Source organism: Lissotriton vulgaris, chromosome 5, assembly GCF_964263255.1.
Source record: "Lissotriton vulgaris chromosome 5, aLisVul1.2, whole genome shotgun sequence".
Taxonomy (NCBI): Eukaryota; Metazoa; Chordata; class Amphibia; order Caudata; family Salamandridae; genus Lissotriton; species Lissotriton vulgaris.
Genome location: NC_141693.1, coordinates 78,571,145 through 78,595,069, shown reverse-complemented (window position 1 = coordinate 78,595,069; position 23,925 = coordinate 78,571,145). Strand labels below are relative to the sequence as shown.

At 49.2% G+C, this 23,925-nt stretch overlaps 1 protein-coding gene across 1 annotated transcript in view; it reads right to left on the bottom strand.

The window, feature by feature from the left end:
• Window positions 1–23,925, bottom strand: part of LOC147710241 (E3 ubiquitin-protein ligase TRIM39-like) — a 141,724-nt gene that overhangs the window by 43,943 nt on the left and 73,856 nt on the right. The window contains exon 3 of the mRNA XM_086920915.1: window positions 19,236–19,258. Coding sequence (XP_086777041.1) covers window positions 19,236–19,258 — 23 coding nt within the window. The remainder of the gene's footprint in view (window positions 1–19,235; window positions 19,259–23,925) is intronic.

Below are 23,925 nucleotides of genomic sequence, written 5' to 3'. Positions count from 1 at the left end.
TACCACATGAGGGACAAGGCTCAAAGGGAACATCAGAGAAAGATCCGTTAATGTCCCACTTATTAAGCTCGCCACCCCCATATGCGTTAGACGCTACTGCACCCCCAAAGCACTTTGTTGTACCGCGCCCCAGTGCGCGAAATGCAGCTCTTGCACAAGCACCAGCCCCTCTTCAGCTGGTTCCTACTTCTCCGGCGCAGCCTTCTCAAGGGCAGCCGCCTTTGCTACATACTTCATCTACTTCTACAACTTTGCCCACTGGTCCAAATGTTAACTATGATACTACGTCTGCTACTGCCTCAACTTCCTCTGCTGTTGCTTCGACTTCTCCTTTACATCAGCCTGTCTTATCTGGCGCATCTGCCTCGCCGCAAGCTTCTCCTTCTGTAAGACAGAGAGTGGCAAGTACTGTCACTGGTCTATTCTCACCCTTCTTTGGGTCGCCTAAAACGACCCCTAAAACAGGACGTAGACAGTTGCGTAGTCAACTGCCTGATTACGAGGAAAGAGAAGTGCTAAATGAGTTAGCACGCAAATGGGTTACTGACACTGCTAAATATGATGCTCAGTCCGTTATGGAAGTTTTCCGTCAGTGGGATGCGCCCACTCAGAGATACGTATTTGAAGAGATGTGTGTATATCTTTGTGAAGATTTGGAGACAAACGATCCCTAGCGCAAAATGCAGGAATTATTCTGCATGCGTTTTAAGTTCTATGAAGGTATGATTGTAGGTGCCGATGTTGAAAAAGCAATAGATTTATTGTTATCCTATAGGAGTAAGGGAAATGTCTCTAGATCATTGTATGAAGATGATGTGTCAGGTAGGAAAAAGGCGCGACAGTACCCCGTGAGAGAGGTTCCTCCAGTATGGAGGGAAGGTGATGCGAATGTAAATCCACCAATTCTGCCGCATTTTCAGCGTGTATGGGTACATGTCCCCTGGAAAAGATCTGAAGTTTTAGCACTCAAACAGACACTACCTGATCCACGTAAAAACCCAACTGGGTATTACAAGGTGTTATCGCAGACTGCCAGCTCATGTATAATGAATTTAGCGGATGTAGACATGTTGTTTGGGAATGTTGTTCCGCATCTTTTATGGAGTAAAATTCGTCATACAGATCATGATCAAGAACTAGGTGACTCATGGGCTAATATTACTGCTACCGATGCTAGACAAGTCGGTGGTTCTAAACCCGAGCCTTTAATAGCAGAACTTCCTGGTAGGATTATCGCGTACATGAAAACATTAATGCCTGAATTGCGTGTAAATTGGGACAAGCTGTCTGCATGCAAGCAGAAGAAAGATGAGAATGTGTCTGACTTTTTCACGAGATTTGAGGAGACTTTCACCGATCATAGTGGTCAGGATATGGCTACCGAGGGTGGCCAAAGATTGTTTGTAGACAAATTTGTACATAATCTGCTTCCTGAACTGTGCAATAAATTGAAAGATTCATTGAGCGCTTGGGCTGTTTCCACGTCAGCGCAGATTTTAGCCACAGCCCAGTACTATGAAAATAGGCGCAAAGACGAACTAGATAAGGCAGACAAAAAGACTAAAGAGTTAAAAACTAAAGCTCTTCTCCAGCAAGCCTATCCGCCTCGCACGGCTAGTCAGCCCACTTATCAACAACCGCAGCAGTATTCGAGAAACGCGCAAGGAAACGAGTTTTCCCATCAGCGTTCTCCGTATGGCCCGAATCAATGTGCCTATTGCAAAGAAGAGGGTAATTTCAAAAGTAATTGTCCAGCTCTTGCGCGACGCTTAAACGGTGTTTCCGGTACAAGAGGTAGAGGTGTTCAACAGGCTCCTAGAGGTAGGGGCCGTGGAAATTTCCCCCAGAATACCACTTCTTTTCCGCCTCAGAATTCCATGAATAGCTTTGACCAACAGAATAATGCGTCTTCCAGGTCAGCTCAGTACTATGCAGATGACTATTACGCAGAAAACGAGAATGAGGGTAATAATTGCTAGGACAGCCATGGACAAAGAGAGGGAGTTGTTTCAGTTCCAGTAGATCAGAATGGACCTTATGTCGAGGTGACCACATCAGGAGTGTCGGAGCCATTTCTGCTAGATACTGGTGCTACAAAAAGTTCTATTATGCACTCAAAACTTCCTGGCGCACCTTTGTCTGGCGAAATGAATGTTTCAGTAGGTTTTTCTGGCGCCCCTGTTAGAAACCCGATCTCCAGTCCCATGCCCCTTTCTGTTGGCCCATGCGAATTAGAAGCACACCTCATTCTTACAACAGGTTGTGGCGAAAACTTGTTAGGTTTGGATTTATTAAAGAGATTATATGCAACTTTGTACTGCTCCCCTTCGGGAGTACAGCTTACCCTAGGAAGAAAAGTTATTTCTCCAATGTATTTGGCGAAGGAAAATATTCCAACCAAATTGTCATCTCTTCCGGATGTACTTTGGGCGAATGGTTCTAATGATGTAGGTCGTTTGGAAATAGCGCCATATGTCATAACATTGAAAGCTAATGTTAGGTTACCACGCATTCCCCAATATAGAATATCAAACGAATGTGAAAAGGCTTTGTTAGCGATCGTTTACGATCTGATCGAGAAAGATGTCATCGAAGAGACAGCAGGCAACATTTGTAACAGTCCTGTTTTGCCTGTCTTAAAGCGTACCGATCCTTCACAGCCCCCTGTGTACCGATTTGTGATTGATCTCAGGGAAGTGAATAAGATCGTTGTACCACAGTTTCCAGTCGTCCCCGACATTACTGCCTTATTGACAATGGTTCCAGCTTCAGCCAATTGGTTTTCAGTGATTGACCTGAAGAACGCTTTCTTCAGCATCCCGATTTCCGAGGAGAGCAGAGATATCTTTGGCTTCAATTTAGGAGGACGAAGCTTCCGCTTTAAACGCGCTCCTCAGGGCTACTGTGAAAGTCCATCAATATTCAGTCAGGCTCTGAAAACACAACTAGACACGATTGTTCTGCAGGATGGTGCAACTTTAATTCAGTATGTGGACGATCTGTTGATCGCTGCAGACACCGAAGAAGTTTGCAAGCAAGCGACATTGTCAGTGCTACATCATTTATGTGACATGAAGCACAAAGTCTCGCTTTCCAAATTACAATTTTGTCGACAAGAAGTAACCTACTTAGGTCACATCTTATCGAAGGAGGGAAGGAGACTGACCCCAGAAAGAATACAGGCAATTGCAGAACTGAGTGTCCCAAGGACACAAAGAGAAGTGCGTGCCTTCTTGGGCATTACATCGTACTGTAGACAATGGATACCGAACTTCTCACTATTGGCCAAACCTTTGCTGGCATTAATGCGTAAAGACACACCCAATCCTTTGCCTTGGTCTGAAGATTGTCAGACGAGTTTCCATGAGTTGCGTGAGGCGTTATGTTCGGCTCCTGTGTTGGGCAACCCCGACTAAAGTAAGCCTTTTACATTATATGTCCATGAGAAGGAAGGTTGCGCATTATCAGTCTTGACGCAACACTTTGGGGACAAACAACGCCCATGTGAGTATTTCTCTGCGACTCTAGATCCTGTAGCTAAGGCATTACCAAGTTGCTTGAGGGCCACTGCTGCAGCAGCTGTCTGTATTCGACAGTCTGCTGGGTTAGTCATGAATAATACTCTGATCGTTATGGTCCCACATGCAGTAGATATCCTACTAAACAGGACGAAAACACAACATCTAACTAGTGCTCGACTATCCAGCTATGAATTGACACTGTTAGCGAGTCACATTCACATAAAGAGGTGCGATACACTCAACCCCGCCACACTATTGCCCAGTCCGACTGAGACAGATAAGGTCGAAATGCATGATTGCTGTTTTAGGACAGAGGAAGAGACAAAAGGGAGAGTAGACTTGCAGGACACTCCCCTCCCTGAATGTAATGATGCGTTATGGGTTGATGGTTCATGTTTCAAGTTGCCAAATGGTGATACGACTGCAGCATATGCCGTGACAACATTACACACGATTGTAGAGACAGCTCGCATCCCCCACAATTCCGCGCAAGCAGCAGAGTTAGTCGCACTCACAAGAGCGTGTGTGTTGGCGAAAGGAAAACGAGTGAATGTGTATACTGATAGCCAATACGCCTTTGGCGTAGCCCACAGTTTTGGAAGGTTGTGGCGTGAACGTGGGTTCCTGACGTCACATGGCGCAAGAATTCAACATGGCCAGCTAGTACACGACCTTCTCGAGTCACTAACCTTGCCCCTACAGGTTGCAATTGTGAAATGCAGTGCACACAGAAAGATTCAAGATGATGTTGGTTGAGGGAATGCATTTGCCGACGAGGTCGCGAAAGAGACTGCAAGGAACACAATGAGTCGGATGTATGTTGTAGGTCCTGCTAGATGGACCCCTGATGTGGGTATGTGTGAGGATACCATTGAAAGCGTGAAATCTATACAAGCTGACGCGACTGAGAAAGAGGTGAATGAATGGAGAGAAAGCAAGGGTAGATTAGATGCGAATGGTTGTTGGGTCGAACTGTCAGAACATCAGCGATGGATGTTACCTAACGCCTATGTGCTCGCAGTGGTGACGATGGCCCATGGAATGGCGCACATCAGTGTGAAAGGAATATGTAAGCTGTTGGCCCCAGTGTGGCAGAATAGTGGTATCCCAAAATGTGCAGAGAATCTGGTCAGAAACTGTATGGTGTGTTTGAAGCACAATCCCGGTAGGGGAACCCCAACCCCAGCTGGTCATTTTGCACCTCCAACGTATCCGTTCGAGGTCTTGCAGCTCGATTTCATCCACATGGAGAGGTGCAATAACCTGAAATATGTGCTTGTCGTTTGCGCCTTCTCCAGGTGGGTAGAAGCGTACCCCCTTAAGGACAACACTGCCTTGTCAACTGCCAAAGCCCTTGTCAAAGAATTCTTCCCTAGATTTGGCATGCCTAGGATTGTCTGGAGTGATAATGGAAGTGAATTCGTGGGACGAGTGATGAAGAGAGTGTGCGAGTGTCTAGGCATCCACCAGAAGTTCCACGCTGCAAACCACACCCAATCGGCAGGATTGGTAGAGTGCTATAATGGCACGTTAAAATTTAAATTGGCCAAGATCCAAGCCAGCACAGGTCTCAAGTGGCCAGACGCCTTGCCTTTAGCACTCCTATCAACCAGGATGATTGTCCATTCCAGAATAGGACTTAGCCCACATAAATTGTGTTCGGCCGCCCAGCTAACATCTGGGGTGTGCCAGACCCAAGAGATTGAGTGAAATAGAGTACCCCGCACTGTTTGACTATTTGCACGAATTGACAACTAAACTGCATGCTTTACATCAACAGGTCCACAGCTCCTCTCCAAGGGCGTCTGACGATCCAGGCCACGCCATCGAACCTGGCTCCTGGGTCCTAGTTCGGAACTTCAGGCGAACAAAGAACGAGGAGCCTCGCTGGACCGGACCTTTCCAGGTCCTGCTATCTACCCACTCTGCAGTACGTGTCCACGGAAAAAAACACTGGGTGCACGGCGCCCATTGCAAAAGGGTCCCGCTGCCCCTTCCATATGACCGGTGGGTCCAGCAAGGAGTCGCCGACTCCGAGACAGAGTCCATACCTCGCTTTGTCCCCTTCAGCGATGCACGATTAAAAGGAACTGGTACCGACCAAGAGAGCGATTGTATTTTGCAAGGATTTGTGCCACCGTCAATGCAGTTGGACACTACAGAACCTGAAACATTGTTTGAAGATCACACCGTACCTGGGAAAGAACGATATAATCTGAGGTCAAGACCAAGGAACTGACATGATCAAATTAGTGCGATTTTCCATTTTTCGTATCGTATCGTAAGGGGTGCTTGTAAAGCGCACTGACACCATGGGTTTCCTGGCGCTGGTTGGAAGTAAAAGGGGACAGAGAGACTAACCAGATTGGGGGAAAAGCCAAGTTTTTAGAGATTTACGAAAAAGAGTCAAAGAATTAGAAGTTTTAAGAGAAAGGGGGAAAGAGTTCCAGAGTTTGGGGGCCAGGTAAGCAAATCTCCGGCCTCCAGATCTGCAGAGCTCGTAAGAACTAAGGGACGGTCAAGAAGTTGAGGTGAGAGGATCTCAAGTTGAGGGATGGGCAGTAGGGTCTGATAAGGGATTTCACAAAGGCAGGGCAGGGGCCAGCTAATGACTTGAAAATAAGGCAGCCGATCTTGAAGGCTGCCCTAGAGATGACAGGGAGCCAGTGGAGTTTGACAAGGAGGGGCCTGGCAGATTGCCACTTCGGAATCCCTAAGGCCAATCTCGCCGCCTGATTTTGGACCACTTGCAGTCTAGTCATCGATGTTTTAGGCAGACCATGGTAGATCGCATTAGAAAAATCTAGGCGGGAGAGGACGAGGGCCATGATAACCTGCAGGAGGGCATCAGGTGTAAGAAGATCCTGCGCAGTTGGTAGATACAGGACGAGACCACGGTCCCCACCTGCGGCCCTAAGGATAAGGCGGAATCGATAGTGACTACCAGACTCTTCACCGAAGCTACGGGGGTGGGAGAGGGGCCCAGTTCCGCCGGCCAGAATTGAGGCCCCCAGAAGGTGGCGCTCCTACCGGGGAGGAGGAGCTCCGTCTTACCAGGGTTCAACTTTAACTGGTTGTGGCCCATCCACTGGAGAATGTGGGACATGACTGCCTGGAAGTTGGGGATAGCAGAGGGGGAGTTGAGAGAAAAGATGAGTTGCAGGTCGTCCGCGTAATTAAATACGGTAACGTCCCACTGCCTCAAAGAAAAGAGAAGGGGGCGAAGATAAAGGTTGAAAAGAAGAGGGGACAAGGAAGAACCCTGGGGGACCCCGCAGAGCGAGTGCTCTCTAGGAGCCCTGAAGGCGCCCAGACTAAGGGTCTGAGACCTGCCAGTCAGGAAGGATCTGACCCAGGCCAACGCCAGACCCTGGATGCCAGCCTGCTCGACACGGCGGAGAAGGATGTTATGATCCACCGTGTCGAAAGCGGCTGACAGGTCTAGTAATACCAGGGCCTGGGGGGGGCACCCTTGTCAACACCGTCTCTCAGGGCATCCAGCACGGCCAAGATCACTGTCTCCGTAGAGTGGCCGGGTCTGAAGCCCGCCTGGTTGGCCTCGAGAAAGTTGGAGCTCTCGATAAACTGTGAGAGACAGGTGGTGACGTGGGCTTCCAGGATTTTTGAGACGAAAGGTAAGAGGGAGATAGGACGGTAGTTAGCCGGGACGGCGGGGTCAGCCCCTGGCTTCTTAAGGAGGGGCACCAGCACAGCCTCCTTGAAGGAGCCCGGCACCGTACCAGAGGAGAGAGAAGAGTTTAGCAGGAGGAGAATGCAGCCGGGTAGAGAGTGGCAGATGTCCCGGAGTATGGAGGGGGGGCAACAGTCATCTGGAGATCCCGACTTGATGCGGGTAGCAAGAGTGGCCAAAGAAGTAGAGTCTAGAAGAGGAAATTGTGTGAAAGAGGAAGTATTGTGAGGGGGGGGAGACAGATCCAGCGCCAGGAGACGTAGCAGGGATGGTGTCCTTAATCAATACGATTTTTTCGATGAAAAAAGTGCTAAGGGTATTGCATGCTTCCTGTGTGGGGGCCTGGGTAGGGAGCGTCCTGGGGTCGGAGGTAAATTCATTAAGAACCTTGAAAATTTCCTTAGACTGGCAGGGGGCAGATAGGATTTTACCTGAGGCATACGTTTTTTTGGCAGCCAAGATGGCAAGTTTATACCTATTGCGGGCAGCCACATAGGCGTCTCTGCTTGAAGGGCAGTAGTCCCTCCTCCACTTGCGCTCAAGCTGGCGGAGTTCCAAGTGGAGAGCTTTTAGGTGGGGGGGTAAACCATTTGTGGGAATTGCTGTGCCGGGATTGGGGGAACTTGGTGAGGGGGGCAAAGATGTCACTGGCTGTGGTAAGCCAGTCTGCCACAAGCCCATGGAGCTCGTCGGTGCGAGTGTCATTGGGTAACAGGGGATAAGTTTGAGACAAATGAGCGAATAGTTTGGAGGGATCGACAGCCTTCCACTTGCGAGCCGAGCCGCCCTCCCGTGGGGGGACCTTGATCTGGCCAACCGCCGAAAATGTGGTGTCAATCAGATAGTGGTCTGACCACACACACTGAACTATTTTTGATTTTACAGCTCTCTCGCCCAGGGAACTAGCTCATTTTTGATTTTCGAACCGCCATCCGGTTCTGCTGCTAGGGCCGCGGTTGAAGTCTGGGGAGTACAGCTGGGGACATTTAGGTCAACGGTTCTGGTCAGTCGGAGGGAATTACCCCTGACTGAACAGAGAACACTCCCTGGCAGAAGCAACCTCCCACCGCGGGCAGCAACCAGAGGATGGAGAGACCTGCTAGACACATGAACTTTAACAAGAAAATGTGCACTGTGATGGAAAGAAAGAGATTCTTGATAATATGTATTTTAATGATATGTAGCATAACGATGTTCTTGATTGGTTATACCTTGTCCACGTTTCAAGTCACCTTTGTAAACAACACTCAGCCCACACCTTCTCCAACTGTTTCTTTACACTCCTTTCACCCTCTTGCTGAACACGAGTCTGCCAGAAGACTAGAGTTTGTAAATAACTCCTTTATCCAGCTCCTACACCAGCACCAGTCTATAATGAACACATCGAATTGTTGGATATGTGGACTCATGCCGCACACAACAGATAAGGGCATTCCATACTTCATCCTGCCATTCAGTTATTATGGTTCTCTGTGGGCTTTCCAGACCATGTTCCTGTTCGCCCTAGAACCATACCCACCCCGTTCCACAGAGAGCGATTCCAGCAACAAGGCACTAGTGGCAGGAATAAGAAATATGAGTAGGGATGTTGACACGTATCAAACGATTCCTAAAGATGAACTCACTCCCTACAGTCGTTGCAATGTAACTAAATATGGGATCTCTTTGAATAAAAGCCAGAAAACAAAGAAATCCTCCCCAGTCTGGATAGTGCCCCACCGAGGTCACTTGTGTCTGCAAGGTATTGGCAGGGATCCCAAAGCACAGTTGGGGAAGAGCGTATGCACGGAAACATATGTGTTTGCTTCCCGAACTTCCCCTCCATTCTTGGCGGCTAAAGGCACCTATTTCGTCTGCCATGACAAAGCCTATAGATGGTTGCCCCCTGACTTCTCGGGCACATGCTTCATCTCGTTTCTGCTGCCACCCACCTACACGGCCGGGGCAGATTACCATCGGACAAGGACAGTTAGGGGTGTCGCGAGTCAAGACGACACTGCGGGTCAAGAGTTTGGAGACTTCGCAAAGGGTTTTCTGCCATTTTGGGGGCCTATGGTGAACAGCAAGAACATTCGACAATTGACGAGGATAGTTGAGTCCGCCGTGACTGAAACGGCCGGTGCCCTTAGCAACTTGACAGCTGAGCTTCAGTCGGATCGACTTATGACCCTTCAGAACAGGGTTGCCCTAGAAGTCATACTTGCAGACCGTGGTGGTGTATGTAGAGTGATCCAATCTAGTTGCTGCATTTTCATCCCTGACAATGCTCCGACAGTGTACCAGGCCATCTCCAAATTACACAAAATCTCCGATTCCCTTCACGTGGAGAAAGGGGATTGGTCCCTGCTAGGGTGGCTGTGGGAACTGATCTCTGCCTGGGGATGGAAAACTCTGATCTTCATTGGGATGATCCTAGCCGTTCTGTTTATGTTCTGCCTGTTTGTACAGTGCGCTCCTGCAATATGTGGCCTCTGTGCTACTTCATGTGTAAGGAAGCCTGTATCAAGGGACGAATTGAGCAACAGAATGATGCTACAGCAGCATCTCCATGAATTCATCAATACAGATTTGGACTCAGATTAGCATGAGTTATTGCCTAATATGAGGGCAAAAGGAGGGTCTGTGGTACTGTAATTCCGGACCCTGCTGTTCCACCGGTATCGAGGTCCAACCCTCGTATCACAAAATATCGTCGTACCTTGACGAATTTGGTACCGACGGACCGGTAAGGATTAGGACATTATCCCTATGCATTTGCGTCATGATTGAGTGATGCTAACACCCTTAAATCGTGGTTTCCGTTCCAAACCCTCGGACTCCATTTTGTGAACGGCATCCATCTTATGACTTGCCCTCATATAGTCAATTGATTAAGGCCGAGTTTGATCTGAAAGGACACGTCCACCTTAGCTGACTTCCCCATGACCTGGCCGAGCTGATTCCACTGCCTCCAGCCAAACCTGTTTGGGCAGCTCCTCGCCCAGTGGCCGAGTAAGATATCATCAAGGCACAACATGCCATAAACCATTCACTACATACAGACCATGTTTTCCATACACATACACCTGTCCATGATTCTTGTTTATGACCAGTTTTACGACGGGAGGGTGCCCGACCTTATTGGTGTTTCATCGATATCTGATGGGAATTCTGGGCCTGGCTGGGTAATCCATCACGATCTGGACATCTAAAATATGTGCTGACCAGCATGACTTCGCTCTTTGTATTATTGTAGAAATATGTGTATAACCATATCATAAACTCAAGAATTCTTGCCCGCAGCTGTTATTTCTGTATATAAGGAGAAGGCTAGTTCTGTAAAAACGAACAGTCTCCTGAGAACTTACAGCCTGTGCTGTTGTAATTCTAGGACACATGTTACTTGGTTGCAACCAATAAACCTCGATCTCTGACTTCAACTAGAAGACTCTGTTTCTGTAGTCCAGAACAGGGAGAACCCAGAGGTCTTCGGGTGTGGTCCCCTCGCACCACCGTGTCTCTAAAAACCCGGCACCTCAGAGATTACCTCCTGTTTTAATAGTGAGATGTTCTAGTGACATTGGGCGCTGCCTGGGTGGTATGTTTGGGTGGGGTTAGAGTTGAGTTCTAGACAGTAACCTGTTTGAACAATTTGCCTCTCCCACCTGTCTGTGGTGATGTTGTTCCAGACAGGAAGGAACTGTAGCAATCTTCCCCGACCGGAGTGGAATGGTCCGAGGGGAGGGAAGTCATTGGGTAGGGGTGGAGGCAGAGTGGGTGTTGGTCTTGCCTCTACCTTTGTTATTATTGCCTCTGTAACCTCCTCATTGATAACCTCTGGTAAATGTGGTCTGGGTGGGAGTCTTTTAAGAGGCGGAGGGGTTGTCAGAGGAGTAGCAACGACGAAAAGAACATCTGGGAGCTTGCGATTGCAAGGCTCCCATTGATTTAGCCATGTCTGTCTTTTTTCATCTTCAGAGATTAATCTACCGAATAAGTGTTTTTCGTCAAATGGCTGGTTAAGGATGGAAGTTTGTACTTCAGGTTTAAAACCTGAAATGCGTAGCCAAGCACTTGTGTTGATAGCTCTGGAGTTGGTGTCTGCTACGTCTAGAGCGCAACTGATGGAGGTGTTAGTAATAAGTTTAACCTCCTGTATGAGGTCATTGGCCTTGGTTTTATATTTATCCGGAAGGTGTTGCAATAGTCTCTAGCTCGTCGTAGTGTGCTCTATCATACCTAGCTAACAGAGCTGAGTGTTGGCAATACGCCATATGTTAGCTGCTTGTGACGCTGTGCGTTTACCAGCAGCGACCAAGAGAGTTTGGACTCTTTGTCGGGAAGTGGAGCGTCCCAGATGTTTGCGAGTTAGCCCTTTTTCTGGCGTTGGAGACTACTAAGGAGTCCAACAGTATGTGGCCCTTGATGTATGCTGGGTTTGCTGGGTCTGCTTTATATTTCTTCTCTATCCTGGGGTTAATAACCCTAGCCCTAACTGGATCTTTAAACACTTCCGGTGCATGTTTAATTACTTCTTTGAGCATAGGTAGAATGGAGGTGTACTTTTGTGAAATATCAAAAGTGTCCATTAAAAAAATCCTCTTCCACAGGGTATGTGTGTAAGTCAACCCCGTGGTATTGTGCAGCTCTGAACAAACTGGTTAAAACCCATAGTATCCTCTGGAAAGGAAGGTCTAGAGGAGTAGATGTCGTCTTGTGGTACGTTAGGTACATCTGGTGTGTTGTAATCGTCCCAGGGGTCTGGGGTAGAATGTGGACTAGGATGCCCTAGTGGCTCATCATCTGCACCCTTCCCTGTGTCAGAGGTGTCATCATCGTCCACTGGTGGAGGAGATGGTGTAGGAGAGTGGTGTGGTGGAGAAGGAGGTGGGGGAGAAGGAGGAGGTGGAGAAGGGATCCCGAGAGAAGATGTAGCAATGTCTCTCTTTTTGGGCGTGCCCAGTGGTCTCTTTTTAGAACTGAGAGTCAGCTGACCAGTCTTTGGGTCTTTTAGAAGAGTTTTTTTGTGTGGGATCTGGTTTGAAAAGCTCTTCTGCTGGAAGTTGGTCTTTCAGTGCTGATTTTTTCGGTTCCGAATGCTTGTGCGACAGACTCTGGAGCGGTTTTGTGCTCTTTATGCTTGGAACCGTGATGTTTTACAGTCTCTTCAGGAGTCTGCGGAACCGGTTGTTTTTCGGCTCCGAGGTCTTTTTCGGCTCCGGAGGTTGAGAGTCTGTAGTCTTGGGTAGCGTTTTTTTTACTCAGTTCCGATGTTTTTTTCGGAGTCGAGGGATTGGTGTTGATAGGCTTTGGTGACGAGTGCGGAGCAGAGGCAGTAGTCGGCACGGAGGAAGACAATGGCTTATTTTTGGGTGTCGGGGCTTCGGGACCAACGGCAGGCTGAATGGAGCTTGAGTGGCCTGAAGGCTTAGTTGTTGACTTCTTTGCCGGGCCCGGAGGCAGGGCGTGAGAAGTACTGTCTTGGTGTGCACCTGGGCCCGAAGGTGAAGGTGTGACCAAAGCCTTTTTCGGTGCTGGGGTAGGGGGTCGGCGTCAGTACTTACGACCCGCTGCCCAGGAGTGATGTCTTCGACGTCGGAGTCATCAGCTTCGTAGGCGCGGACGAGGCCTTCTTCGTACCGCTCCTGTTCCAGTACATCGACACCCTCCTGGAAGATGTCGTCGGGAATGGATGGTGACAAGCGAGGAATGCTTCTTCGAGCTCGACGATCTTGAATAGTCTTCTTGGAGCGGAAGGAGGCACAAGCTGGACAGTCTCTGGCCTCGTGCTCCGGTGAAAGGCAGAGGTTACACACCTCATGAAGATGTGTGTGGGAACTTCGACCCACATTGAGGACACTTTTTAAATGGAGTCCTTTCCATGAGCCAGACGTAATGGCCTAGGTAGGCCCAAAGGTCTTCGTCGACGACCTGAATCGAGGACTTCGAACTTGGAGAGATGTGCGTCAACTAGGGATCACGATCGAAACAATACCGAAGAAAGGGGCGAAGGATTACGCGCGAAAGTTGAATCGATAACAGCACCGAACTGGAGCGCGATAAACCCATCCGAGCCCGATGGCAGAAAAAAACAATGTGAAGATGGAGCCGATGCCCATGCGCACTATCATCCAAAGGAGGAGTCACCTATCTCGTGACTTCCAAAGACTTTTCCAAGACAAAAACAAAGTGCAAACATCCGGGCCCAACACCAGATGGCGATCTATGCATCGTGTGTGATCTGCAGCTCATATGCCTCTAACATATATTTTGCGGAATGGCCCATCTCCATATGCTCTGAGCAAGGTGTGAAAGCTGCAGCAAGTGTATTCCCCCTTGTTTCTGTATGTAGTACATTGCTGTCATGTTGTCTGCGCGGACCAGGACAGCTTTGCCTAGGAGATGGAGTTGAAAAGATTTCAATGCTAGGAAGACTGCTAACAGTTCCAGGTAGTTTATGTGGAATTGTCATTGTTGGTTGGTCCATATGCTCTGAATGGTATGGGTTTGAAGATGAGCTCCCCAGCGGTGAGCGATGAGTCTGCTGTTAGCATGGTCTGTGGAACCTGGTCGAGGAACGGCAGCCCTTTGGAAATACTTTGTGTTTTCCACCACTGCAGAAAGCGATGAGTGCGGTCGTCCACCAACACCAGAACTGTCAGCTTTCCTTGAGACTGGTTAAACTGACGTGCCAAACATTACTGTAAGGGATGCATTTCTAGTCTTGTATAAGGTACTAGGAGAATGCATGAGGTCATCATCCTGATTAACTTCATGAACACTCGCGCTGGCAGTGAGTGTTCAGGCTGAAAGTTTTGGATTAGAGCCTGTATGGTGCTTATCCTGACTGGATTGGCGAGGTTTACTGTGAATACCAAACTGTGAAGCAGCTGAATTGTCTTGTGTGTGTTGCGCGCAACTGCTGTGTGATTTGGCTTTTATGAGCCAGTCGTCCACATAAGGGAAGACACAAATTAGTTGTCTCCTTAAGTGGGCTGCAACTACTGCGAGGCAATTGGTGAAAACACTGGGTGCTGTAGTCACCTAGAATGGGAGTACTTTAAATTGGTAGTGTTGACCATCTACCACAAACCTGAGATATTTCCTGTGAGCTGGGTGAATAGGAATATGGAAGTAGGCTCCTTTAGATACAGCGTGGAGAGAAAGTCACCCTGTTGAAGTAGTGGAAGTACCTGTTGGAGAGAGACCACGTGGAAGTAGTCTGACTGAATGTAGATGCTTAGTGGCCTGAGGTCCAGTATGGGCCTGGGAGAGCCGTTCTTTTTTGGAATTAGGAAGTGGAGGGAATAAACCCCTGTGCCTTGATGTGGCAAGGGGACTGGTTCTATTGCATGTTTTTGTAATAGAGAGAACACCTCCTGTTTGAGAAGTGTTAGATGTTCTAAGGACATTGGGCGCTGTCTGGGAGGGATGTTTGGGGGGGGTAGAAGTGAGTTCCAGGCAATAACCATACTGGATAATTTGTCTTACCCACTTGTGTGTTGTGATGGAATTCCAGACAGGTAAGAACTGTGAAAGACGTCCCCAGAAAGGAGTGGTATGATCGGGGGGAAGAGGAGGGAAGTCACTGTTTAGTGGTAGGGGAGGTGCGGTTGTTGTTGCAGCGACTTTTTCCTTTATTATTGTTGCCTCTTTATCCTCCGTGAAAATATCCCTTAGGGGATGTTTGCGTGGGGCTCTTGTAGGAGGAAGAGGGCTGTTCTGAGCCCATGGTTTTTGAGCCGGCTCTGTAGAAAGAGCGGTGAAAAGAACCTCTCGGGAAAGGGAACTGCAAGACCCCATAGACTTAGCAGTCTTGGTGTCTTTCTTCATCTTTTCTAGGGATGTGTCAACTGTGGGACCGAAAAGATGTTACTGATCAAACTGCTGATTTAAGATAGCAGTTTGAACTTCTTGCTTGAATCCAGAAACCCGGAGCTAGGTGCGTCTCCTCAACAAGACGCAAGTATTAATTGCACGAGATGCTGTATCATCCCTATCTAACGCACATTTTATTGATGTGTTGATAATCAACTTGCCCTCTTGAATAAGATACTTGGCCTTTTGTTTGTACTGGTCAGGGAGGTGTTCCATGAGCTTTTCAAGCTCGTCCTAGAGAGCTCTGTCGTACCTGGCCTATAAGGCTTTGGCGATTCGCCAATGGTTTGCAGTCTGACGTGATACGTTTTCCTGATGTGTCAATTAATTTGGATTCCTTATCAAGAGTGGGAGTGTCGCCTGTACCCTGCGAGTGTTCCCGCTTGCGTGCCTCAGTCACCACAAGGGAATCCAGGTGGTTCTGACCTTTACTATAAATTGGTGTCATTAGGAGCTGCCTTGTATTTTTTATCCACCCTTGGGTTGATAACCCTGGCTCTGACTGGGCCTTTAAACACTTCCGTGTTAACAAGCCTTTTAATATTGGCAGGGTGTATGCTGTTTTTTGCGAGGGTGCAAAGGTTTCTAGCAAAGAAATCCTCCTCTAAGGGGTCGGAGTGTAAGGGGACCCCATGGTATTGGGCAGCTCTGGTGATAAGTTGCGCAAACCCAGTGTTTTCATCTGGCAGGGTGGGCTTAGATGGACAGACATCCGGGTCATTATTTGGGTCGGGCCTGTATTGTAGTCATCGCAAGGGTCTATGTTACGTGGAATGGTATGCGAGTTGACATTATCATCCCCCTGTGGATCCGTATCCCCCACCCTGGTCATCATCAGTGTCTGATGTCTGAGGTGAAAGTATATGCTGTGGGGAGTGTGGAGGTGAAATCAATTGGTGTGGATTAACTGGAGAAGGAGGTGGGGAAGTGTTAGTACCAATGTCCTGCTTCTTGGGAGGTATTGGAGGCTTCTCTGAGGTGTCCAGTTTAATCTTTTTTGGAGGTTTGGCGACTAGTTTGCCCGTGGATGGATCAATGAACAGAGATTTCTGTTTTGGGTCCGAAAATTCCGGTCTAGGCTTTGTGGGCAAAATTTCTTTGTTCAGTGCCGAAGATTTCGGGTCCGAGCTTTCTTTGTAGTGAGTCTGTTATTATTTCCGTGGGGTCTTAAACTCTTTAGGGCTTTTCTGTTGCGAAGCTTTTTTCGGCTCCGATGACTTTTCGGAGTCTGAAGCCTTTTTCCGCTCCGAAGATTTCTTCGGCTCCGGGTCTCTATCTTTGATGTATGTCGATGCCGACCGCTTATACGTCGATGCCGACAGCTTATACGTCGAGGCGGTCTTTGGCACCGAGGAAGGATCTTTCCTTTGTGGCATCTGTGCCAGGGAGGACTTCCCGGTGCCGGAATGGGAGTGACTCGAGCCTGAGTCGGAAGGCTTTTGCTTTGGCTTCATAGCCAGGCCCGGAGGTAGAATGTCAAAAGTATGTGGTCAGTGTCGACCTGAGCCGGACAGCGAGGGTGTTACCGGGGCCTTCGGTTTGTTTTTGGGTAGAGGGGTTTCGGTACTCATGGACCGCTGAGCCGAGGTGACTGTCTCCTCTTCGGCTTCGGAGATGGAGACGTCTTCTTCACCGCCTGATTCTTCCGGCTGGATTTCGGGATCTGTTCCAAAGACGTCTGGAATCGAGCTGGTTCCGCAAGACATTTTGTGTCATCGAGCCCGACGATCACAGATTTTTTTCTTTCGACCTGAATGATGCACAGGCCTTGCAATACTTATCTTCGTGCTCCGGGGAGAGGCAGAGATTGCACACCTCATGCAAGTCTGTGTGTGGGAACTTAGCACTACACCTGGGGCATTTCTTGAAAGGAGTCCTTTCCATTGTCTGCAGGCATGGTCGGCGCGGAGAGGCCCAAAGGCCTGCGTCGAAGATGGTCAAGAAGTTTGTTGTGAAGATGTGCGTCAGGAAGGAGTAACGCAATAGAGTCAATACTGTCAAGTGGAGAGATTACGCGTCGAAGGGGGATTGGAAACAGATATCTACTCGGAGCGCAGCAATGTACATCCGAACCCGAAGGCGGAGAAAAAACAATCAGAGGATGGAGCCGATTCCCATGCGCACCATCGTCCTAGGGAGAAGTCACCTACCTCGTGACTACAAAGATTTCTTCCAAGACAAAAACAAACTGCAAACATCCGAGCCCAAAACCGGATGGCGATATATGCAAAAGTATACAATCTGCAGCTCACATGCCTCAAACAAGGGAGTCTCTTAGTCTCTTCTCTGTATCTCGCTCTCTCAATCTTACTCTTGATATCTCTTTACATCTTTCATTGTCTCGCTTGCTGTATCTTCTCCCTCTCTCGATCACTCGGTCTCCCTTTTTCCTTCCATCCCTCATTCATCTTTTACCCGGTCTCTCTCCCTTGTTCCCTCCAAATCACCTTCCCCATTTCCTGCTCCCTTTAAATCTGCTCACCCTTTCCTTCTCTCTTTTTCCCCTCACTCTCTCTCCCTAAATTCTCCTCCCTCTCTTTGGCCATGTACTTTACCTATACCTCTCTCCACTTCTCTCACTCACCCTTAACCCCCTGCTCTATCTACCCCTGTTTGTCTCTACTCCACACATCCACCCTCTTATTCTTCCACTCTGCTCTCCCTTCCTCTCATTCTCTCTCTCCCTTTGTGTCTACTTCTGTTTCTCTCCACTCTCACTTTTTGTATTCCTCTCAATCACAGTCCCTCTGTCTCCTTATGGCGAAGTCCCTCCCTTTCTGTCTGTATTCTGGTACTTCCATCACCCTCTCTCTCACTCAGTCTCTCTCTCCTTTCGTAGTATTAGACTGGTTTAAAATGACCGCCGTAGGTCATATTTATTTTCACATGTTTGGTCAACATTTGGCTAAGAATCGACCACCAAACAGGATACTTTATATTGTTTTTAATAATCAGGGTAAAGTGAGTTCTCAAATCTATTCCCAAAACAAGTGCAATTATTTTGGGTGGTCTGTTGCCAACTTGGATTATTTTGTTAAGTGATCCAGCATATCCGTTAAGGCTTTGAGGAGATAGCATTCTTACCTTTACAACAGAAGACATCAGTGAGAAGTATCATGTCTAATGAAACTCTATTAATATTAACTTAATCAGAAACAACTTGCCAGAAACAACTTGCCTAGGAGCTTTCGAGTGGTGAGGTTCTTGCTTGCAGACTAGTCCATGCCTGGCTGTGCTCTCTCTCATGTTTGATTTTCATTTAGTTTACTTTGTTTTATTTAGTTTTTATGCCTGTTGTTCACATATTATCCTTTCTGTACAGCAAAGGGTTCGAGGGTTCTATCCCTGTCGCCTTTGGGCTCAAGATCGCCTACTGTGTGGATAAGCAGCTACAGTCTAAAAACTGGATCATTTATACATTGAAGCGGGAAGCTGACCTGGAGTTAATTGCGTGATCTGGTTCATGTCACCGTACTCTGGTCTGCAGTGTGATTACTTTCTGATCTAGGAGTCTGCGCCATGATCATTCATCAGACATCCGTGGCTGTGACACTCACCCCATGTGCGGATCTTTAGCTCTCCACCCTATCTCTTCTTTCACCTTTTGAGAATATCCTTGGAAACAGTTTTTAATAGATATTTTGAGCTATTAGTTAGGAGAAGCTTAGGATTGGCATTGAAGACCAGCTGTCCACGCCCCCTAAACCGGACAGAAAACTTGAGGGGAGAAGTTTTATGAAGATAGATATTTGTGGAGGACTAATTCAGTTATATCATCACTCAAACAAGTTTCAAGTGGATGCAAGCGAGTATTTTCCGGACTCAAGGATGCTTTTCAGGGGACCTCGAGATTTCTGAGATCTCAATTAAGTTTTATGTGGATCTGAAGATTTCTTAAAACAAAATGAGCAGTTTGAAAGAACTTGTGAATATATTGTGGATTTTGAAACCAAGGAGAATAGTGTCAGTATAGTTTGGACTTGTCAAAGTACTAGGCATAAGTTCATGGGGGCCACAGGTGGGTTGTATATTTTACAATATAAGATCCTTTGACATATTTCTTTTGCAGGATGGGGACTTATGTGAACTCAGCAGTTGCCTTTACACACTGCAGCAGCAAGACCTGCTCCTTACACACTGAGAGGAGGATAGTAAACCAGCCTTACCTGCTCAGGGTGCTTCTGACATCCTGCAAAACAGAGAAACAAACACAGTGAAATCAGATTCCACAAAACGATATTACATTTTTTTTGATAAGCAACTTTATGGTTTTACAAAGTACAAGCACCAACTGCAAGACCATGAAGAGCACCAACACTGACATAGTATAATGAAAAAGACATAAGTAACACTTATCCAGTACCACCCCCCAGTGGTAGATACAAACACTCGTATACAGAGGTTGTCACCCCCATGGCTCCCAGCCACTTGCCCCAAACCCTCCGGTATTTCTTCGGACACCCTTGTGCCTCGTACATAAGTTTTTCTTGTGCCACACACCAGTCCACCCCCTTTTGTCACCTCCCCAAGCCCGGCGGTGTGGGAAGTTTCCAGGAGGCGGCAATGCCCCTCTTAACCACAACCATGGCCGTGTTGTAGAATTGCTTCTCATTCCTGGTCCCATTGAGTCCGTCTGTGATCCCGAGAAGAGAATGACGTGGATCATCGGGAATCTCCCACCCCAGGGCCTCAGATAATTCACTCTCGATCTCTCCCCAGAACGGAGTCAGACGGGGGCACGCCCACACCATGTGATAGAAATCGGCCGGTTCTTGACCGCATCTCGTACATGCGGCAGATGGGGAAAACCGGCACGATATAGGCGCTGCAGGGTTAGGTAAGCCTTGTGTATGTAGTATAATTGGATCAGGCGGAGCTTAGCGGACGTGTTGACCAACTTTGGACGAAGAAGATTGGCGTGGCGCCCTATGTTGCCTGAGGACCCCACCCACACCTCCCATTGGCCCCTGAGTCGGTCTAGTGAGGTTGGGGTGTTGTTAACCAGCGTCTTGTAGATGAGAGATATGCCCCCCTTCCCCAAGTCGCCCAGCATGGCCTGAGCCTCGGGGGACTGTATTCAGGGATCCTGGTGCCGTCATGTATGTGTACGTGAAGGGCGTGTCGTAATTGTAAGTATTTAAAAAATTGCGATGGGTGCAAGGAGTATCTGGGCTGGAGGTCTTTAAAGGAGCGCATGTGGCCACTGGCCCACACGTAGCCAAGTTGAGAGATCCCAATAAGATCCCATGTTCTGAACCCCTAATGGATCTTGGGTAGCACACTGAGCTCCAACCTGTAGGCAGGGTTGGACCAGCCCCCGTTGAACCAGTCGTGTATACTCAGTAGACGGGTTGGCAGGTAGTAGAGGTATAAATGTGTCATCCCCATCGAATGATGGAATCGGACAGGTCCCGAGTGCCAACCGGGCCCTTCCTCCCCCCCCCACAGGAATTTAGTAGCCATAGCGTCCAGCTCCCGAAACCACTCCCGCAGAAAGTGGAAGGGGGTTTTTTGGAGGACATAAAGGAATCTGGGAAGTATCATCATTTTAAATAAGGCGACCCTCCCCAAGGGGTTCAAGGGTAGAGCCTGCCATCTGTGGAGATCCTCCTTAGCTTTCTTTACGAGCGGGGTAACATTAAGGGACCAACCCAATTCCGGGAGGAGAGCTACCCAGATCCCAAGATACTTAAAGGACTGAGCGGTATCGTGGATTGCCAGTCGTAAAATTCTCTGGATAGGTGGAGCAGAACCAAGACCGACTTGTTAAGGTTCATTCGAAGGCCGGAAGCCTATCCGAAGGAACCCAGGATCTGGAGACAACAGGGGCCTGACTGGGCGGGATCTGCTAGGTAGAGCAGGACATCGTCTGCGTAAAGATCAATCTTGTCCAGTTCCGAATTGGGCCATTCCCATCCCGGTACAAGGACTCGCGGACCGGATCAAAGTCGCTAGGGGCTCCATCGCCAAGGCGAAGAGAAGGGGCGAGAGGGGGCATCCCTGTCTCGTCCCCCTTTGAATTGGGAAGGCGTCAGAAAGAGCCCCATTAACCAAGACTCGCACTTGAGGCCTGGTGTAGAGAACACCAACTAGCCAACAGAAATGGAGGCTGAAGCCCATTGCCACCAGTACCTCACCCAAGTACGTCCAGTCCACGGAATCGAACGCCTTCTCAAAGTCTATCAGAAGGAGCGCCAAGTAAGGGGAAAGCACCTGGCAGTGAGCCAGGGCCAGGTGAAGCTGCCGGAGACCGTGTCTGGTGCCTTGCTGGGGCATGAAACCACACTGGTCCGGGTGGATCAATGTGGTAAGATGGGGCTTCAGCCGTTAAGCAAGAATTGCTGCAAAGAGCTTAACGTCCATGTTAATAAGAGAGATGGGACGATAGTCTGCACAGTGAGGAGATGGTAGTTGTGACTTCAAGAGGACCACGATGGTAGCCATATCCGTCTCTGGCGGAAAGGACCCTTTCTCCAAGGCCTCAGCATTCAGCTCTGCCAAGCGAGGCACGAGGGCTTCGCGGCATGCTGCGTAATATTCCTGGGAAAGGCCGTCTGGGCCAGGAGTCTTGCCCAAGGAGGTGTGGGCGATAACCTCATTGATCTCATCGTGTGAGATTGGACGGTCAAGGTCGGCCAGAGCAGTAGGGTCCAGTTGAGGGAGGTGGGCACCCACCGATCACAGCAGCCCATGGAGAGACCGCGTCAGGGTCCGCTTGGCATAGAGCAGACGGTAGAAGGCGGCAAATGTGCCTGCCATAGCCACCGGGGATCTTTGTGTCGACCCCTCTTGGTCCAGTATCTCTGGAATAATAAGGTTCATTCTGGGATACGTGGCGAGCCTATGCAGAATTGTGCCGTTCTTGTCGCCCAACCATAGACTCTGGCCACAGACAATCTGCACAAGAGTTTGGCGGCCTTCAGGGAGAGATGCTTGATTTCATTCCGAATATGCATGAGGCGCTGATCGCGATCAACATCGTCGCCCGCAGAGGGAGAGTGCTCGAGACGTAGAGCCTGCGCACCCAAGGAGGTGATCTGTGATAGCTGGGCCCGCCGTTGCTGTTGGACGTGGCCTTTGCCAAACCCACGAATGGTGGCCTTACCTGCCTCCCACAGGGTACCCGAAGAGGGAACCAACCCCACATTAGCATCAAAGTAATACTGCAGCTCCTGTCCCACCGCTTTTTTGAAGCCTTGGTCTTGAAGAAACGAGGCGTTCAGCAGCCACATTGGGCATGAGTAGGGGGGGGGGGAGCCCCCATACTAAGGAGCAGCGGGGAATAGTCAGAGATGCCTCTCGGGAGTATGCAGACGTCTTGAATGGAGGAGCAGTCTGTGGACGGAAGAAAAACGGCATCTATACGCACCTGCGTGTGGTGAGCGGCAGAGGTGTGTGTGAATTGTTAAGTTTGTGGGTGCCAGATTTGCCACGCATCGCAAAGGCCAAGGGATGCAGCCCAGCTTGTCAACTTCTTCGCTTGCGTCAGTCTAGAGGGGGATGGAGGGCATGTCGTGTTGAGGAGCTGGGTAGAGACTGTGGTAAAGTCACCCTCAATAACGGTGAATCCCTTAGGGAGGGCAGGCAACAGGGCAGTGGACTGTGTTAAGATCATGGCGAGCATCGAGGGGAGCGAGTACAAGGACACCAGGTTAAGAGGAGTACCCCCCCATGTGTACCGCAAACGATTACGAACGTGCCTTGTGGGTCATGAATAACTTGCGTAAGCACGAAGGGAAGGGTGCATTTCAGTAGTACAGCAACACCACAAAAGCCTCGGGCGAAGCCAGATTGCCAAACTATCACAGTCGTAGGGCGCAAGAAAGGGGCAGTGGTTACCGAGCAGGTGCGTCTCTTGAAGCAGGAGTATGTCTACATTGAGGCGTTGTGCGTAGCACAGTACAGCTGTTAGTTTGTGGCGGTCTAAAAGGCCATGAACGTTCCAGGATAAGATATGAAGGGCAGCCTTTGGAGTTGGAGCGTAAATCATGGGGGAAGGAAGTCACTATTGCAGCCCATCGGACCCTGAAGAGTCGACGGCAGATGCGGGGCCTGGTGCAAGCATGACAGCACGCTGGTGGGTAGAACCATGTGTATTGGCCCCCCAGAAGGGCAGGCTGAGTGTCGTGTGTGTGTGTGGTGGTGCAACAAAACTATAATGAACCGTAGTAAACCTCGGGTGCAAACAACCTCAGCCCCCGTCAACAAAGAAACCCCCCCCAGTCCCAGACCCACCACCCTCCCCTGCCCCCACCCTATACTTCGAGAACAGAAGCATCTGTCGACCCCCCATTTGACTGAACCAAACTAAAACGCTTGGGTTGGTTGCGCGGAGGACCCCTCCAGAAGAACGGATATGCATGCATCGCGTTGAACAGTGTGAGTGCACAAGTGGACATACCCATAGTCATATGCCCCCCCCCCCCGGCGAGGCATTCTCCCCCAGATGATGAACATACATCAGAGTATGACTACATTATCTTTAAAAGGTGGGGGTGCGGGAGAGATCAGAGTCTTCCTGGGCCAATGGTAGGGACGAGCCCGCCAAGTTCTCAACAGAGCGGTGCCTGTGGCGCGGCAGGGACTCCGAGTTGTTGAAATAGTCATGGGGATCTGGGGCTGCCGCACTTAAGGACCTGGGTGCTGTTGCCTGTAGTGGACGCCCCTTGCCCAACCGTGTACGGTGCTGGCGCCGGTGTCCCGGCGACCTCCGCTCCCCAGGCTGTGACTCCGTATGATCCAGGGACGTATCACGCCGCTGGCGGAGGGGGCGCTCCTCCGTTAGCCATGTCCAAGCCGCCTGGGGCAATTCAAAGAACTGTGTCTAGTTTTGAAAAATGACCCGAAGGCGTGCTG